Genomic DNA, 21,082 nt, shown 5'->3' on the forward strand with positions numbered 1-21,082 from the left:
TATCTCATTATATTAAGAAAATAAATAAAAAGGGCACTGTCCAGATCTTAAGATCTTTTTCTGTATTACTTTTGTTTTGGTATGAAGAAAGCAAATTTGTACATGAAAAACTGGCCAACAGAAAGGTATATTGTATAGACGGATAGACTTAGTAGTTTTGAATAGGGTTAGAATTTGAAAGCAGAGATGGTATTTAAGGTCAGTGGTTAGAGGTCAGGGGTTAATTTGAAGATCTGTTTTCAGAGCTCCAGATACATGTAATTCCACATGGAGTGTTTGTAATATACTAAAAGGATTGGTAAATGATATGAAATCTGTACAGAATTTATGAAGTGGTTATTCAATTTCAGCCAAGACTTGGGATGCAATTCTACATCATACATGTAACAACAGAGGATGTATTCATAGAGGAAACGAAGGGATGAGTCATTTGGAATGGTTAGAATTATGTCATTTAGTGGAAGAGAGAAATAACGCAAGTACAACAACACATGGCATGTATTTAAAATAAGTCCAAAATAAGAAAAAAGATATAAGAAAAAATGGATCGTGATTGCTACTGGGGCTTCAAGATAGAAAGTCATCAATAAAAAGAGGAATACTACACCTCGAAAAAGAAGCATTTTTGACTCGCCGCATGATGAATATGCATGTCCATGGAAAGTACATGTGCCTACCCTGTACATAGAACAATGAATGAAGAACAAGTTTCAACTCGGCAATCACACAAAATGTACGTGATGTAAAATCTTAAACTGACTCTACAGAACTTTAAAGGTTTACAGAAATATGATTAATTTCATGAATGGCATTCCACTTTTAATTGACTCCTGTCATGTTTCCTTTAAAAATACAGAACGTTGGCATGTTCACCTTGACTTTTCATGCGTGTTAATGTAATTTGTAAGTCTGACAGCAGCTCATTCAGCCAACAGCCTGGTGAAACTGTATCAGTAGATTTGTAGTTTGTATATAGGTATACATGTAGTTTGTACAGGGAAACTCTCTATCTCCATATAGAGATATTTATACATGATAAAGGGTGCTTGTACCTATTTCTATTTCTCTAATCGTACCACCTTAAAAACTGCTTGATCGGTATACCCTAAAAATAAAAAATAAGAGTACATTGTACATATTGATAATACTTTCATTTCCCACAGTCTGAATGACTTAGAAATGATGATTAAAGTCAGAAGGAAACTTTAAACCATGTGTTTTTCTGAAATGAATGATAATTTTTCACTGAGAAACAGATGCAATGTATGTGCTCACAGTATTGAAAAAAAACGGTAGACATCAGTATTTCATACAGTAACACACAATAGACAGGGTATCAGCAGTCTAGTTAGATGGGAAATATTAAATATGGGAATCTTTTCTGAAAATACTTGACATTCAGTGAAGGCTTTTCAGCAATTCATAAGAGTACGTTTGAGCTCGCTATAAAAATTGTAGATGAGTGCATTTAGCCTTAGAATTCCAAATTTCATTTGATCAGCTGTCGGTGAGTCAACATCAAATGTATGGATCCCTCTGTGATTGATATTGACAGTGTTTTTAACCTTCCGCAGACAGACTCTCTGAAAATCCGCGCTTATTTCACAAAATTACTCGCATTGGTAATCATTTGGGATATAATAGCCAAATTTTAGTGTAAGCAGAAATCCAGCAATGCCAATTGAAAAAAATTGCTGTTGGAAAAAAGAAAATTTTGCAGCGGAAAGGGCTTGATAGTCATCATTTTGTGTATTAGAACATGCTCTGTTAATGACCAGTATGTGCGTCATCCATTCATAAGTTGATCCCATTGATGAAGCCAATATGTGATTTGGTTGCTATAGCAACTGCCTCCTGGATAACTGCTCCTACATCAGCATAATCTTTGTGTTGAGCAATGATACCTACTTTCAAATCAACTATACAAATGAAATGGTTCAGATTTTTTGTGTGTGTGAAGGTTAACAGCTTATAGTGATGGTTCACGTTGCAGTCTGTTTGTTTTTCTTTTCTAGTTGTTAGAATAAATAAATAAACATGTGAAACTATATAAATAAATAAACATGTGAATGAATAAAAAAAATGAATAAATAAGTAAAAAGGGATATTGATAAATAAGTAAATAAATGAAAACGGAAACTTATAAATAAATGAAAAAGGAAATATATGAAAAATAGATAAATTGATAAATATTGTATAATATATGCATAAATATGTATATAATGTATATATACATGTAATATGTATGTATGTATGTATGTATATATATATACCATATATATGTATATATATATATATATATATATATATATATATATATATATATATATATATATATATATATATATATATATATATATATATTATATTTCATTATTGTACATGAGAAAGTTTTGAAGGACATATTATTCTTTACTCTTTGCGTAAATAAAATTGTAGAATTTAATTGGGATACATGGAACTCTAAAACGTGTCAAATTTTCTTAAATCTATGAGTAAACTGTAGGCAAGACTGATCTCAATGACATGTGTGATCACGCAATGAATATAAAACCTTGATGTGATAAAATCAATTCCCATTCCTTCAAGACATTGGTCATTGCCTTTAGAGGGCACATTCATGTAATATGTGTATATACAGTATTTGCATTCTGTACATCTCCTGAGTAGACGTGAACTTAAAGACTAGAGTTTCGATCCCAGTTGCATGTATTAGCATTATCTTATCAGTCATAAGGATTACATAGAATTACACAGTCATGTACATTCTGGACCAACTTTTTCTAATGCTTTGCCAGACAACTGTTTCTATTACCTGAATTCCGATCCTAATCCCAAAGTGGGACTTTAACACCTGGCAGGCATTAACACCTCAGTGTTATCAACTAGAACAACTCAATATTGAAGCTGCCAATGTTAACATCACCAAGACAACAGTTGGCTACAAACCAGGAATGGGGTTTTGGAGCTGAAGTAGTTGAAATACATGTACATGTATATATTCACGATAGATAAGTACTAACATTGTAACCAATACACACAGCATAATTTGATACAGGTAAGCCGAGAGCTTTCGACCACAAACGTTTAGTACTCGTAAGTCTACCACAAGAGTTGAATTTCCATCAGTGTATGTTAATAGTATTGCTGTATATAAAGTTGCCATTTTGAAAAAAATGATGATCTAAGGTTTGGCCAAAATTTTAACAACACATAAAAAATTGCAAGAACAACAACAACACTTGTAAGACTTAGACATTTGACAAAACTTACGGCTCCAATGGTTTTAATTTATCAAACCTGGACTGTTGTGATAATGTAATCATTGAAAAGTGAATATCGCGACAAAACCTATGAACCTTGTTGTGATGGATTACTCTCAAAGCATGAAGAGTACATTGTCCTTTTGTGAATACGCTGTCGTTTTGTCATTGCTTACGGCCGGGTAAATTAAATTCAGCCAGCCATTCTTAATAGTTAATGAAGAAAATTGGATTTGTCAGATATTGCTAAAAACACACGAAATTTGTTTTTAATTCAGCCTCAAATGTAGAAGATTGGTTTTGTGCATTCCTGTATTAGCTTTATGAAGTTTCCATGTAAACTGGTCACATTAAAAAGTGTTTTGCCTACAAAAAGAAGAATCTGTACTCTAAAAATCCCTCCCCTCCCCGCAAAAGGTTGAAGGTCACAAAGTGGAGTAACAAAAACATTTGCATCACATGATGGTTTTTGACCAATCAGTGCATAGGAAATTATATTTTATTCCAAATTGTATTTCTGTAGTTTAAAGTGGACACAAGTAAGATATAAAAAAAAAAACCTAAAAAGTAAGAACAAAAAAATAGCATGCATATAATTATGTTATTCTTCCATGTAATTATACAATTTTTGGTTCAGGAGCATTTAGATGCATGAACTATGTGATCCTGAGGCGTGATCTGCTATTTTCCCCCAGAGATAAACTTGCTATAAAAAGAAAACATAATTAAGTGTTATGTCCTCCTCAGTGGTGCTATTATGGAACGCCAAGAAACATTGACTAATTCATTCCCATGATATGACCTACTTGATATTTCAATCTCTGTTTATGGTCACAAGACTCTAATAACACTGTACAGAAACAACAAAACTAGTCTTCATAGTAATGATAGGGACATAAAGTTTAACGTTTTTTATGTATATTTTATATTTATTAGGCATGTTTCAATTCATTACGTTCATTTCATATTTACGTATGTTCATTTCAATGTTTGTAATAGCGAAAAGTAATCTACACTTCAGTTTTAAAAATCTGATTTGAGTAAAAAAAAAGTATTAGGAAAAATTGAAAAAGATAAAACTCATTAAATTGCATTTAGTAGTACAGTGGTATATTAATTGTCTAAGTTAATTACTGGATGATAAGGTTTAATGTAATAGTGTAGGTGTCACAAAAAGAAATAAAATCGTATATTAAATGTACATTTCATATAATTATAATAATAATAATAACCCCATGGTGCAATAACCACCTCAGACATCCAAATATTTCAGTAGGGAAATCCAATTATATCAGATATGTAGGAATATTTTAATCAGTGAAATAATATTTCCTTGTAATTTTCAGGACAAGTTTAGTTCATACATTTTTGTTTGTTTATGCAGGGAATTGTATTAACGTAATGTGCAATACTACTGCAATTTATTTTCACAAATTTCAAATAATGGCGTTCACATCAGCCCAGACATATTTTTTTTGCAAATGCAATGAAAAGTGTGTCTGGGACAATGACGTGAAGATGTCTGATTTTATGATGATTTGTGATGGCAGTCTTGTTTATTTAGATTCTACTAAGCATTTTTACTTTTACTATTCAGTTTGTACATATTTTTTCAGCTTCATGAAAATAGAGTAGCTGAAAGACCAGTCTAATATTTCATGTGAAAATATGATCTGTGTTATATAATTTGTCAAACTTATATTATATATAATCAGTGAAAAATTATTATGATAAAAATCTATCAATAAATGGTCTATAGGTAGAAGCAGGTCATGGTATGTGTATGTAAACTTATGATTAATCTGTAAGTGCTTTCAAAAAATGTTTGATTTCTTACTTGGCAGTGACAGCAGAAATCCATTATTTTATCTTTAACATCATTTCAGTTTGACAATCATTCATGTCTGATTGTGAATAATGGTAGAAATCACTTCCAGTGTCGGATTATGACAACAATCAATCTCAACAGATGGCGGAGGAACTTTCAATGTGCCATTCAAAGTATCATAATTAATCTTTTACAATTTCATCTCAAAGTGACCTCAATAGATATATATATACAAGTGTACATGCATGGCTCCAAATTAGCGGTAGTCCATGTACCTGTACATTGTTTAGACATACTTCATATAAGACTACCAATTTTGAGATGTGGTAGTCTGTGAATTAGACCAATGGAAATCAATAAAAACTGTAGCTGAAAAAGTTCATTGGGCTAAATCTGATTATCAAGCATGGAAGTTAATCCAAACCCTGACATATACATATACATATGGTTCTCTAGCCAAGTCATATGCTCATTTATCCTACTGTCACAGACAAGTTTTTTATGTGGTCGTTGAGGGCGCTATACCATTGTGGCGCTTACCAAACACAATCTGGTACCAGCACTTTGGCAGATTTATCAATAGGTGAAGATATATCATTTTGAAAAAAAATGACAATTAGTCATTTTGAATCTTTTCACATCATTAGTTTCACTATATTTGCTTAAAGTATTTTATTCTAAATACATGTGCGTGGAGTCAGTGAACTTTTTTGCTTACATTTGGGAGCCATAACAACAGTAGTTGTTTGAAAAACAACAACATTAAACAATATAAGGTATACCATTGTAACTGTCACAATGCCAAAGAGTCTGACAGATATGAAAACGTGTTGTGCCATCATATCAGCCAGAGAAGCCTAACTGAACTGAACAATATGATGTATTTTACAGGCTGCACACCTAAGTATAGAAACAAGTCGTACATGCACGTGTATACATATATCAAAACCATGTGACTTGAATTGCATAGAAGTTTAAATAGTTGGATGAAAAAAAAATCAATTTTAAAAAGAAGTATGTCACTTATTTGTTCACTGTGATTATACCATTATTCAAGTATAAAGGTTAGGTTGGAGTAAATCACATCATGCAGACATTTTCACTGAAAAAGGATGTCTTTTCTAAGTAAACCTACTTTATTTCACAAAAAAGAAAAATCTCTTCACAATTGGAAAATATGATGGCAACGTCTGTATGGTCCTTTATTCCATCGCCATAGTAACAGGTTCGTCAATGGTTTATTGAGGTCAATTTTTCTATGAAATTACACATGCAGTGTAAGGAATGCTTATGGCGATAATTAAATATTTGAATGGACGCACACTACATGTTTTTATGATTTCACACCTAAGTATGGAACCATACGGCTCTCCAGTACCCAATTTCAGCCCTTGCCAAATTTTCACTTTAATTAATATCAGGAACAATTTTCAAAACACAAATTTTGCCATAGAATAGCAATAATGTTTTCCCATTTTCAGTGCTTTGGATCATGTTTGCTGTGACTATATTTTTCAAAATTCATTAGAGTTTTTTTTTTATCACAAGAGTACTTCAACTTCATAAGCTACCACTTCAGTTGTCACTGGTTGAAGGTTACGTAGAGCGTAGCCTCTCCTGGCAGTACTTGTGACATATAGGATGTAACGGTAATAAACACTAATGATGTCAGGTCACAACTAGTTAGCATTTTACCAAGTAGTTCAGAACATCATTTTCATTTTACCAAGCGGGTACTCAGACATTATCAGATTGGTCCTCATGTCTCTTTAAGTTGATGTCTGTGTCATGAATGAAATTCCACGAAAAGGTACATTTTTTTTCAAATGATTTGTATAACTTGTTAATTTCAAGTTAAAGCTACTGTAGTTGTAACAGGAGTATTATTTTGTTGATCAGGGAATTAATAATGTATTCACTGAAAATTGTTTAATATACCAATAATTAGACATTATACATGTTAATTAGAGGTCAGTTTTATCCATGGGTTGAAATTGTAATTGTACTCAGGAGCTGGTTTTTGGGTTCAGACCTAAAAAGTAATTTGATGAAATTTATTGAACCATAGAGCTACATAAATATGTTTATTTCATTCATTCATTCATTCATTCATTTATTCATTCATTCATTCATTCATTTATTTATTTATTTATTATTTATTTATTTATTTCATTTATTTATTTATTTATTTATTTATTTATGTAATGGAAGAGCAATGGGAGAAAATCCCATTTACATGCTCTTAAAAAATGAAAAACTCATTATATATAATTATTATATATGACTAAGTAATTTATATCTTATAAAATGTACAAACAAACGAGATTCGTTTATGGGAAAATTCTATTTCAGGGCACAGTAATGAGAATTAAATAAGATACAAATGTAACATTTAAAAGCACACACTTTGTAGAATCAAAAAAAGATGTTTTTAGACTTCCTGTTGAAATATTGTGATAATAACTAAAGGGAGAAGGAGGATGCTGATGAGACGTCAACGAAAATTTGGGATTCAGTTCCAAAAATAAAATTTTTGTTTTTGTGAATGGGAATTTTTAGCAGGAGTAGAAGAAATATGTTTGTTGTGAAAGTTCTCACACTTTATGAATATAATTATAAATGAGTTAATAAGATCTTAAAAAGTGATATAATGTTTTGCATGAAATCAATAAGCATGGCTTGAAAGATTAAGAAACTAAGATTTGGACTGTTTCCGTAAAGTTGTCCTTGTTTTGTTAATTAGAAGGCAGATTTCGAAAGGTTATTGGAGCCATATTTGAAATCTAAAGGCAGATTATCGCGATAACAGTAACCTTACGTGTACCTGTATATCTATTTGTGGAAACACTTCCTTTGCCAAAGAAATCTATGGAACAGAATCAATAAACGGAAAGACTTAAACATGGTTATCAATTATTAATGGCGTCATTGCAGGGACGTGTAAAAAAACTGCTGTAAAAATATGTTGACACTGTTTGACTGAAATCTGCCATAAAAACACATACACCAATTTAAGTTTACAGGTAAATGGCAAAGTTTATCAACCTGGATGTAATACCACTCAGCTCATCACATTGCTATATTTGGTATCAGCAGACTCAACTATTTTTGCAAGGGGTAGGACTGATCTAAATGTTTTTTTCAGTCACAAAGAAATTATCAGTCGCTGAATCAATTTTTTCTGATAGAGAATCTCTGAAAACTCTTTCATTAAATGGATACTGTATTTCTTTGAATAATTATGAAGTTTCTAGCACATTATGTATCTTCAGTTGAACGTCGATATACAGTGTCCCTCTGTGATATATCCTGACCACCCCTAGAATTAAATAGATTTCACCATGTGAATCGTTACAGCTGTTGCCAAAGCACCACAATTGTAGTACGTATTGGTGTATGTCGATATTCCAATCCAATCAATCGTTGCAACATATTTTTTGCCGGACCAGCATTATCCCGGGATTGCTTCTCCGGAATTTATGAGTGATAAGTTCACAATGATATTGTAAAGCTGCAGCATGGATTCTTACAACGCTTTCTTAACGTCGCTTCTTCTCACCGCCTTTCTTATACCTCTGACCCAGCAGGGTCCTCTGTATGTGCGGGCTGTCGAAGCTGCCGATCCAGGTATGAAAGCTGTGTTGTAGTTTATGGCCTCCATTTTTATAAATATATAGATTTACCATATTTTATCACTTTATTTTTTTTTATCCTGATTTATATAATAAGTGATACTGGCTTGTTTACATTTGCGTATATTCAACTGTGAATTAATTATGCCGATAGGAACCAGATTTAATTAAATTTGTGTAATTTAAGTTAGTGGTTGCCGATTACCAAAGGTGAAAACAGCATAATTAATGTGTACATTGCAATGTTCCAACAACATTATGCAACATGTATACTGACTATGAAATAAATAAGACACACTAAATAAAGGTTTGATCTCGCAGTACCAGTATTTCACAAAGTTTTCAGCATTTTGTACTGTACATTATTTGTATGTGCTAAGTGCTTACATGTACATGTACATGTACATGTATGAACATTGCAAATTCTAGACCTGAGTACTATCATGAATTGAACAAGTTAACTTTAAATCGAAAATCATACATATGATATTTACTGCTTCATTTCCAATACATGTACCTGTGTATATTAAATGTAATATACTGTGTAGAGTTGTACAAGTTTGTGAATGTTCTTTTATAATGTGTTTCAGTTCTTATACATGTGTGTAACTGTTTTCAACAAATCTTATGCTGTGATGAGAGTCTAGTGTAAGAATTACAGTGTTTTAGGATTTAGGGGGAGGAAATGTTGTAATAATCACACACACGTGATCACACACACACACACGCACATATATATATACACATTACATGTACATGTGCATATAATTTGCATGTACATACATGTGTATATATACTGAAACACATGTACCTATACGTACACACAAACTGACTGTAATACAGGCTATTCACTTGCAGTTATATTTTTAGTCATCAGACTGTACAGTTAAAAGTCTAGAAAAATTCAATTTATTCTTTAAAAAAATGAAATCTATGAAATTATCAGTGGTTAAGTGTTGAAAAAATGCCATCGCGTGACAAGTAAGTATCAACAATCACTTTGGTAAAATGTGCATGTACATGTGCTGTATAACTTGGAGAAAGTGATCACAACATTTCTAGAAAATGACTCTAATTATTACCTCAGAGAAAATGTTTATTGAACCTTTTACTGTATTTTAATGAAATATGTACAACCAAAACATCATTATCGTACAACTACATGTATTAGCTGATTAGGCTATTTGTGGCAGCAATAGAACACTCCCAAAGGTGGGAGAACTGAAAAAAACACTATCAGAAATTGGAAATACAATACAGACATAAGCGCATATACACATGCTACAGTAACCTGTGTTGTTCTATATTATATGTAGACATATTTTGAATTTATATAAAATTATTCTTAGAGTAATAGTGTATAGATCATATTGTAATATGCTCCTGATGGTAAGATTAGCCATCAGTGAAAAATTGGGAATTGTTTTTAAAAATTTGTTGACTTTGTGTGGAAAAAATTCATATTTGAAATTATGAACCCACAGTCCATGCATGCACATTCATTCGTACATGGATAACCTCGAGGACAACTCATAAAACTGCAAATGTTTTACTTCAATGTGATAAAAATGAGCATTTTTGGTAAATATCAGTATCATCATAGTCATGGGTTGGGATTCTAGTTTGTCACTCGGTGAATTTTCAGATATCAAAAATTAGTTAAATTTTGACTTGATGCACAAGTTAAAAGGTAGATGTTAAACCAATACTACTGAAAATATTGTCACTGTCATCAATTTTACCGTTTGAAATATTCAACAAGAACATATTGAAAGTAACAAATCATTGTCACTTCACAAGTTCAAACAAAATATATGTATTCCAAAAACATGTATTTTATAACATGCATGTCACAAAATAATGCCTTTTTGACATGTAGGAATGTAATATGTCATTATTAATAAAAATGTGTACACAAGTGGTTATTTTTAATATATATAACATAGTCATAGGAAATATTACAGAAAGATGTTAAGAACAAATTTAGAACATGAAACTTCATCAATATTTTGAGTCTAGGCAATAAGTAAATAAATATTGAACACATATCAGTTACAAAATCTACTTGTGAAAAAATTTCATAGATCATTGTAAAAAAATGATTAAATTTTATGGACATATCGTAGGTATATTTATTTAATCTTTTTGTGTGTTATTTTGAATATAGGAAGTATTCGGATATTCTAGAACAAGCTGCAACCTATTAAGGTAGAATGTATCTCAAGGACCAATTTCTGTGAAAGTCAAAGTTCTTTAAAATCTCCCCACACTTTACCACATAAGATCTTGTTCCTGGTCATTTTTAAATAATAAAAAAGAAGTTTAGCGTTCATTGTCATGATTTCGACATTCTGTAAGTTTCCCATAGAGTTACAATGTAAGACATTTAGTCGGCAGCCATATTGGATTTTACAAATGCTCACTTTTGACAATTTAGACTCTGTATCACTGTGGTAGACATTAAATTCTTTCCTTTTCATTCATGAAAAAGATACAAAAGTCTATACTGTCCCTTTATGAGGTATAATCTTGATATCATACAAGATGTTGTTTCCCATAGACACCTGACTATTAATTCAAATTCTAAATCTTATCAGGGATAACAAGTCTGTACAAATCCTACCCTTAGGATATACGTGTTGACAAAGATAACATCTTTTTTCGTACGACGGTCTGTTCATTGTATACAAAGGTAACACAAGTCCACTCACATACACAGTGTAGACATACAGCTTTAGGAATCGCTGTTACAGTACCGGTATGGTTTGCTTGCCAGGTGTTAGCCTATAATGGCTAATAATAATACTGCGCTAGCACAGGTGTCTGCACAATGTACATACATGTACATGTACATGTAGGTCTGATGCAGGCATTTAGTCCCTCCCTGTCGTCAAGACATGGTGATGAGATGTTAGTGCCAGCCCGGTGTTTGCACTGTAAGCTGCATGTAGCCCAGTATTAACATAGGACTAGTGCAGGCGTTTACACTTTAAGTTGCCAACACTTCCTAGTGAGGTGTTAGTTCCAGCCTGGTGTTATACAGCACTAAGCAAGCCTGGTGTTAACGTAGGGTTGGTGCAGGTATTAATCCCTTCCAAATGCTAAGATATGTTGAACTGTTAGTTTCAGCTCAACTCTAATATTAAACTAGCTCAGTCTGAGAGAGACTCCTGATTTTAGCAAACTTACATGTACTTAACGCTACATTTGATACATGTGAGTGTATGGATATAGTAGCATCTACAACGTATTCTGCAGTGGTTTCAGTTAAGGTGGTTGTGTGGGCTAGGACATCAGGTGAATTTATCAATAAAACTATGTAAATCCACTCATACATTTTTATTTAGATGCACTGGAGTCGGAACTAGCAAAGGGCAAACAGTCAATAAGCAGTAAACACAGCCACAAACTTTGACCAACTAAGAGTAATTGACATTTTGCTTATAGGTGAAATTTTATTTTTATCCAAGTATAAAATGATGAAAATTAACAAGCTGTGACTTTTATAAGTGAAATCAAGACAAAGAAAAGAAAGATAACTGTAAATTGAAATGTATAATCATGAAGAATGAAATTTGACATTGAATGAAAACGAAATTCTGAAAATGTTTTGCCCTAAGGAAACAAATCAACTTGTTTATTCTGTCTCCACGTATCACCTGAGACTATTTTATTTCAGTAATTACTGACTGCATGTTTATCTAATTACCCATGGCTAGATGAAATCCCATCAGATTCACTATTTTTATTTTCAGGATTGTAGGTAATGATGGGTGTACATGTATTTCTAAGGTTGCGTTTGTTAATGACACATCTGTTAGCTGGATGTGTAGAAGATTGTTATTTTCATTCTTTTCAATGTCATTGCTCTAAAGTACATTTGTTTGACTGGAATTTCTGAATGAAGTTTTAAATCATTTTTTACATCATCATCAACATCACCACCACCACCACCACCACCATCATCATCATGATCATTACCACCACCACCACCACCATCATCATCATCATCATCATCATCATCATCATCACCACCACCATTGTTGTCATCATCATCATCATCTGTTTGACTGGAATTTCTGGATGAAGTTTTAAATCATTATTATCATCAACATCACCACCACCACCATCATCATGATCATTACCACCATCGTCATCATCATCATCATCATCATCATCATCATCATCATCATCGTCATCGTCATCATTGTTGTTGTTGTTGTTGTTGTCATCATCATCATCATCATCATATTTATATATATTATTATTATTATTATAACTTTGATTATTACTCGTCATTAAGATTTTTATTTTAATGAATTTCATTCAGTAAAATGGGAAAATTTGGAAAAGAAAGACACATCCATTGATCCAAGAGCAATCCCCAACTTACATGTAATTACTTTGATATAAGTATCCTGCATGTAGTAGTTGAGGTATTCCTAAATAATAGATGCACAATATGGTACATCACATGGTTCCGTTGCCATGGTTCCTGATGATGTAAAACTTAATCTTCTTTTCATTCTAGTGTTGCTATGCAACAAAGTATGAGGTTGGAATAGCTATACCCCTTGTTTAAAATTAAATCTGTAATAATTCTGTGAATCTGTTTGCTAACTATTCCAGTACTTATCAAACATTATTATTTATATTAAGTCTTTTGTAACATATTTGTTTTGGTTGTTTGGTCATTTTTTTGGCAGATTTTATGCGCGATACCAGACCAAAAACACTCACAGTTTCTTTCTTTTTTTTCTCACTGATGAACAACTTTAGAATAGTAGTTATCGTATGTGCAGTTTCTGTGATCCGAGTGGTGTCCCGTTTTGCTTGTAATTCCATCAAATTTGTCTACATGTATATTGAAATCTGCAGCCGACAGTGCTTTGTTGTTATAAACATGGTGTCACAACCCATATCCACAACAGCTGTTGCATTCTACAACATATTAATAATGTTAAATATAAAATAACTACTGATTTGCTGGACTGATATATTATGTTAAAATATTCAGTGTTGGTAATCAACTTATCAGTCTATTTTTATTTTATTCAAGGGGTGGGATGGGGGGGGGAGGGGGCATTCCCACAGGTTTGGTAGGGGTGTTTACTGCCACCATGGTACTAAAATGCAGACCCATTTTAGATTATTTTGAATTTTAAAAAATATTCCTGTTTAAGGTCAGGTTGTAATTTTGTGATGGAAGGAACTATAGCATTTTAGACCAAGGCTATCATTGAGACTTTCAAGGAGTAGATAAAAAAATGCATTACACAAAGATCATAAAGAAAAGTGTTCCCACAACCCGGTGGAGTGGGAAGGGTGTGGGGCTACTCAATGCAAATGCTGGTATAAGGATGTGCCAGTACCCCTTTTGGGTATGCATTTTCAGGTGCTGGTATAAAATGGGGGACTACATGTGGTCTTTGTATATAAATGGATTTTTCATTTAATACTCCTTGAAAGCCACAGAAATTTAACCCCTTTTGCCAATTTTTGAACATTCTTGAAAAATGTTATTCTTTACGTAAATCTTATAGAAAGTGAACTTCCAATAAGATGTCGGTTATAGCAAATCGAAAGTCCTTATAATGATTGATGAGATAACTTTCCTTTTCATGAAAACTCAAATATCAGTCTTTGATGAGATGTACTACAATATACTCATAGGATAGGACATTTAGTTGACCTGGCAAACTCCTGGAAAATTACTTGAAAACTCCCGGAGACACCTGGGAATAGAAGTATATTGTATGTGTAGAGTCACTGTGTAATACATTGGGCATGTTGAAATGAGAAATTGAAAGCTGATATAGATGTAGATGTTATGGAGGTATCGTTTATAATGCCTGCATGGTTATTTCAAAAATGTTAGACTGCTATACTGCAAAGATTGAAACAAAACAGATCAACAGGAAAAACTTGAGTTCAGGAATGTCGAAATTTTCAATGTCGGCTTTTTATAAAAAGCGGGTAAACTGAGTGCCTGTGCCTACACAAATGGCAAATTGGCTGTAAGAAAACATTTTTGGTTTTAATCATGAAAAATAATTTCAATCTCTGTTACATTTTCCTTTCATTTTCTGTAATACCTGGAAAAAAAATTTTTTTTTTTTTTTTTAGGTTTTTAAATATCTGTAAATGAAAATAATAACATTGAAATTTGAATGATTCTAACCAGAGACATATGGTGGCAATTTTTTGTTGTTGTATTGATTTGAGTGGTGTACTAGTATGACGTACATTGTATGCAGAGATTTCTGATGCTGCCCGTGTATTTCTGACATACTTTCTGTAAAAATGAAAAAGAGTGTGTATTGTTATCTTTTTACTGTCGTGTGCACTGGAGTTTTGCCGTACAACCTGTTGCACAAGGATTATGGATCATGGTGTATTGAATGTTGGTTTTGTTTAAAGACAATATCAGTTGTAAGGTTTATGTAACATTTAAAAAAAAAGACAACAAAAAAACGGAAATCCGTTCAGTATCATCAGTCATATGAATGCCTCAATTGTTATGATGACGTCTTTTTGCAAAGATAATCCTGTCTTGGGGGAGTAAAATATGTACGATATATGAAACTTTAGAAGTTTCAGAATCCATCAGTACATAATCCACATGTATTCCATGTGCTTATAAATTCCAGTGCTGATTGATCGTGATGTTTTTGGAAATTTGTCATAAAAAAATGCAATCCAAAAGTTTCAGAATTCATTATATAATACTCCACATATATGTACAAAATGTGGTATTGTATATATAAAGACATCAGGGACGGTTTTGCCTTGTCTAGTTCAACCACGTTCCGATTAATACACTAACGCTTCCTACACTTTACCATAGTGTACATTTTTGTAAATCAGAACACAGTCATCAGGAACTGGACTATTAAAGTTTTTTGCCTACATTTTAAATCTCTAACACGGATCATGGCGTTTTAAAAATCTGTGTGAGAAAATTGTGTGTTAAACTTAAAATTTAAAATTGTCATTTCATTACATAATAAATACTAGACGTATAATTTGTATGGGCATCATGTAGGATTTTGCCCTTATTTTAGAACTACAGCAATGATAGTAAATAGATTTTGAGATATATCATAAGACATTATACATTGAGGACATATTCTTGCAACTATATTGGTATATGGAAATTTGTGGGCTTTCAGAAAACGTTATCATTTTCACTCTTCCACATGTTGTGCAAAGTCAACAAAGAATACATATGTTACATGATGTGTATATTTTTTTGTCGAATTTCAATATATTTACTAAAAATCCTGACAAATATGAATTTAAACATAAAAAATTTGTCAATTGAGTTCCTTGTGTGTGATATAAATATATCTAGAAGTTAAAGAACTACATGGTAAGACTTTTGGTCCTGATGACCAATTTGATTATAACTGTTGAATGTTTCTGGATTCTGAACATCTTTGTCTCTTCTTGTTGATTCTTGCAGGAAAAGTTGTTGCAGATGAAGAAATAGACAGATTTGTTGCAAGGGCACATATATCAGAAGGTACTGAACAAGGAGGTGAGAATTATCAACATTTGAAAAATATGATTCTCTTGATTGGATGACTTAATAACACATGATAGTCATGTGACTTGAAATTACCAGTCACAAGTACTTCTGTTTGGTGACTTGCAGTCCATGATGATCATGTGATATGAGGAAGCTAATCACAAGCAGTACAAGTGATGCATTTTGATTGGATAAATTTATATCACATGATGAACATGTGATATGAAGTTACCAATCACAAGCATTAAAAGTGATGTTTTTTTACTAATAATTACAAGGAGTTTTTAGAGATAAATAACTATGTAAAAACTTTCTAAACAAATTTCTCAGGATTCACTTTCCAAGTGTATCAGTAATCTCACATTTTAAAGTGGTACTTTTAAAAATTAGAACTCTGCATTTGCATATCATAAAATATAAATATCAGGATATTCAGGAAATGATGACCCACTGTGTATTTTGTTTATGTCCCTCTGAAATTAGTTTTTGAAATTACTTTTACAGTAACAAATTATGGAATATGATCCAAACCAAGCTATAAATATGATATTGTGGTTTTAAAACGTGAAAACATAATTATGGGGTTTCCACTTTATTTGAAAGGTGAAGAATTATTTTCAGTACTTTGTTGTTGTATTTCATTGGATCAAATATCATAATGTTTCTTTTAATACCTTTCTGATTAAAAAAAGAAATCTACAATGTACGTAACAAATTGATATGTTAAAATAGTAATTTGTTGAATAAACAGGGATCCATCAAATTAGAGAAAATACACACTGATACATAGGGAGGCTCAGACCACTGTAGTGAGTTTGTTAGATAGATTGAGATCAGTTCATCTTACACAGAATACACACTGATACATAGGGAGGCTTAGATCACTGTAGTGAGTTTGTTAGATAGATTGAGATCAGTTCATCTATACAGAATACACACTGATACATGCACATAGGGAGGCTCGGACCACTGTACTGAGTTTGTTAGATAGATTGAGATCAGTTCATCTACACAGAATACACACTGATACAAAGGGAGGCTCAGATAATGCTGAATTCAAATGATTGATAAAAATCGCCTTACTGTGTAGTAGAGTAATAGATATTAGAATTAATAAATCAATGATATGTCACTCAAGTTCATTTATAGGATTGAAATTGAAATTTATAAAAGCTCATATTGTTTGTTTACATTATGCTTATAGAAATTAATTGGGTCTGTTGGATGTTTTGATTGCCCTCTCAGTGAAAAAGGACCGTGGGCAAATGACTGTCATTTTCTAATGAAATGTTCAAACCTTGCTATTTGGACTACGAATTCAAATTTTTAAAAATTGGTAGCAGCGACTGTGATAGTTGATTTTGATATCATTTTAACAGATACATATGTTGACAGTTGATAAAAACATTTGGCAATTAGGGAGAAAATATTTGGCAATTCAGAGAGAATAATTTTAGACAATTCACAGAGAATAATTTTTAGGCAATTTAATTGTGTCCTGTTCTAACCATTCATCCTTTGCTGACAAAATTTGAAATCTGGACATTATTTGAGCTAAATATATGTGAATATGAGGGGTATTTAAATGTCAACTTACTTATCTTTTGTATTTGAGGACAATATTGAAAGAATAAGTTTAGGTGATTCAAGTTGTCTTTCATGAGCTCGACAATGGGTTTATTTGACTGCAACAATATTAATATGGATTGAATAATGAGAAAGTACAATCTGATTCAGATCTGATGACTGGAGTAATTCAGTCGCCGCCTTTGTTTGTCGTAACTGTTGACTTGGTTACCTTGTTATCTGTTATTGTGATCTGTTTTGTTGAACACAAAGGGAATATTTGATTGGATTGAAACGTAGACGGGAAATAAAAGTGACTCAACGTTTTGTTTATCAGACTTTAATCGACTGTTGAGATGGAGATGACATTTTACTGGATCCATTCTGAATCTGTTCAAGTCGTGTGCATATTGAGAACTTGCTGTACAGAAATATTACCTCAACAATGTATTAATGAATTGTAATAACTTGAATTGTAACATTTCTATAGCGTGGCTAAAAGAGTTATAATGGCGTCACCAAAATGTCGTGTATTTGTGTAGCAATACACATACCTTTAGTATCGGGCAATAAATCAATTTCATTTTCAGTCAGACCCTGAAACTCTGTGTTCCTAATGAATCATAATTTCAACTTTTACCGGTATTACTCTGCTACCATCTAAGTAGTAAAACATACTAAAGTTGTATTTGTCCATTAAAAATTCAAAATAAATACCCATTTCTCATCCATATGGCAACTTTCATGGCATGGGTTCAGTGTCAGGATATTCATTCATTCTGCTTATAACATGTATAAAAGTAGAAGGACATCAATAAGTAGTAAACTGTTCCAATGCCGAAATGAAAAAATTTATGATCATTGATTGTAAAATTGTAACCATGACAACCATAAACTTTCGTCATCATCAGTATCTCATTTTGTACATCAGTAAGCAGGTATAGGGTATCATGAATGTAATGAATTGTTTTAATAGCCTATTTGAGATTTTGTGAGGTTTGACAGATTGTGAACAGATCACAAAAAAATAATTGTTCGAAGTCATCTTTTGTGAATCCTATATCAAATAGTGATGTGTGACAAGGATTTTGGCTGTCTGAATTATATATTGTAGAAATTGTACCAGATTTCGGCTTTCAGGTACCATATGAGAATCTATGATTGACAGATGAATTCTTTATGTATACATGTACATTGTACATTTTTCATGCACCGGTATATATGCAACCCCTCCCCATCATTACAACATACGTTTTTTATTTTATTTTTGACAAGAATGAAACAGATGTATGTAATGAGTGCTCACAAAAGAACAAACAACAGTAAACGTAACAGCCAAAAAATAAATCATGACATGTACACTACATCCGATTTCATTTTAATGAGATTGGCTTTGCCCCTGACCCCATGATAATGTATACATTCTAAGTTACTGTTCATGTATGCTGTGATAGTGGATACACTTGTGCATGTACGATACCATGGCAGTGAATGCACTTCAAAACACATACTGCATCCTAAGGGCTAACTCTTTATAAATTGCTTCTTTGGTTCAATCAGTGATTGAAATACATACAGTATAATCCCATTCCTACGAAAGTAAGAAAAATTGCACCACAGATAGATTAATAACAGGTATTAACACAAATAAAGTGGCTAAAGTGCATTAGAAATGTGTTTCAGATGTCGTCTGACCTTTACAATTCATCTCATTATTTCTATCGACTATTAAAGAAGATTAGACATGTATTAAAAAAAAGAAGAAGTTCCTACTAATTATCAATAAAGTTGAAGAGATTTGATTCAAATTGGAACCTGTGACATTTACATTGTGGTCCCTAGATAATTGATTTCCTGCCTGTCATGGTAACATTAATGTGTGTTGGATTAAAATGTGTCATTATTACGTAGCCACTAAATTATTTTTAATTTCCATCCATTCAATGTAAAAGTCATAGGTAACTGTATCCTCTATTTCAGTTACATGTACGAACATTTCTAAATTAAGATTCATTTCATTTCAATTGGGAAAATTTGTGAATAAAGGCGATCAAAATTATTCAAATTACACAACATCGCAATCTTTTTGTTAAAACAAAAAAATGTAATTTAATGTAAAGTTAATTTTTTTTTTTTGAATTTTCAGTTTTCAACATGACTTTTTGTAGAATGAAAAATGACAGGAAATGACATCAGAGATACATGTATTGTAAATAGCTACGTTTGAAGGTTCTGCAGTTATTTATCACATTGTTAGATGTTCAATAAAAGTGAATGTCTGACATTTGGTGCTTTTATCTTTTTGTTTGTGACCTTCTTATATATACAAGGCTTTGAATTACCCTTTCATTGTCGTGAGGCATTTCAGCACTGCAGCAGTATCCATGTGACACTAGGTTTGAAGTTCATTCAATTAGGAAATGATTTGGCTCAAAGTCTTGTCAACATCGTAACGTGGTTGTAATACCTGAATGTAAATCCACACATGAACACACACTTTTTTGGACCCTCACTCTCCAATTTCAATTTGATGGTTTAATTACATTTTTGGAGGAAATGTTTTTTGTTCAAAGTGTTGTCACCTACATGAGTACACTCGTATATGGTTACAATTCATGAATGGAAGTTCACATATATATACGTATACAGTGCATGTACTTTACTCTCCAATTTCAATTGGCCTTTCCAAAATTTGCCATGGTGGCACCCTACTTCCTGTCTGTGTGTACCTTGGGGGTATACATGGTATAGGGTACTCAGTTAATCATAGAGCACTGCTGCTTTCCTCGATGTCTGAACAAAAACATCCCTGATCTACACTTCTACCGAATACAAGGAACAAAGCTCTCAAGAAACAGTGCTATGAGGTGATGATACCCCAATTTGAGCGAGGGCGCTGTAATCTCAATTTCCTGTTTGCAGTCTGAAATGGCCTATTCAGATATGAATACAGATACATGAATGGACGTTCGCAAATACACACGCACATGTTGTTAACTCTTCAAGTAGATTATTGAATTAGGAAAATGTTGTCACTCAAAGTGTTGTCATCAAATTGTACTATACATAGATTGCCTAGGAAACTGATACATATGGAAAAACACAAAAATGGCTTTCTGGAAAGACACTTCAGTTTTTCTGAAACAATAAAATCAATTCTAAAATGAGGAAAATTGACATAATATTCCATTCTCAGGGAGAATTTGGAAATACCGTTTGGTAACAGCCAGATGATACTATGATATGATATATGTGACTTTGT

The 21,082-nt window shown here is 32.3% G+C and overlaps 1 protein-coding gene across 2 annotated transcripts in view; it reads left to right on the plus strand.

The window, feature by feature from the left end:
- The window catches only part of LOC144441127 (uncharacterized), a 112,162-nt gene that overhangs the window by 40,183 nt on the left and 50,897 nt on the right, over nucleotides 1-21,082 (plus strand). Inside the window, exons 1-2 of one of the 2 annotated variants that reach the window (XM_078130658.1) lie at nucleotides 8,497-8,718; nucleotides 16,189-16,263. In XM_078130658.1, coding sequence (XP_077986784.1) covers nucleotides 8,610-8,718; nucleotides 16,189-16,263 — 184 coding nt within the window. In that variant the 5' untranslated portion in view covers nucleotides 8,497-8,609. Of the gene's footprint in view, nucleotides 1-8,496; nucleotides 8,719-16,188; nucleotides 16,264-21,082 lie in introns of those variants that run through there. The other variant, XM_078130659.1, reaches the window with a different exon arrangement.

Source organism: Glandiceps talaboti, chromosome 10 (assembly GCF_964340395.1).
Source record: "Glandiceps talaboti chromosome 10, keGlaTala1.1, whole genome shotgun sequence".
NCBI classification, from domain to species: Eukaryota; Metazoa; Hemichordata; class Enteropneusta; family Spengelidae; genus Glandiceps; species Glandiceps talaboti.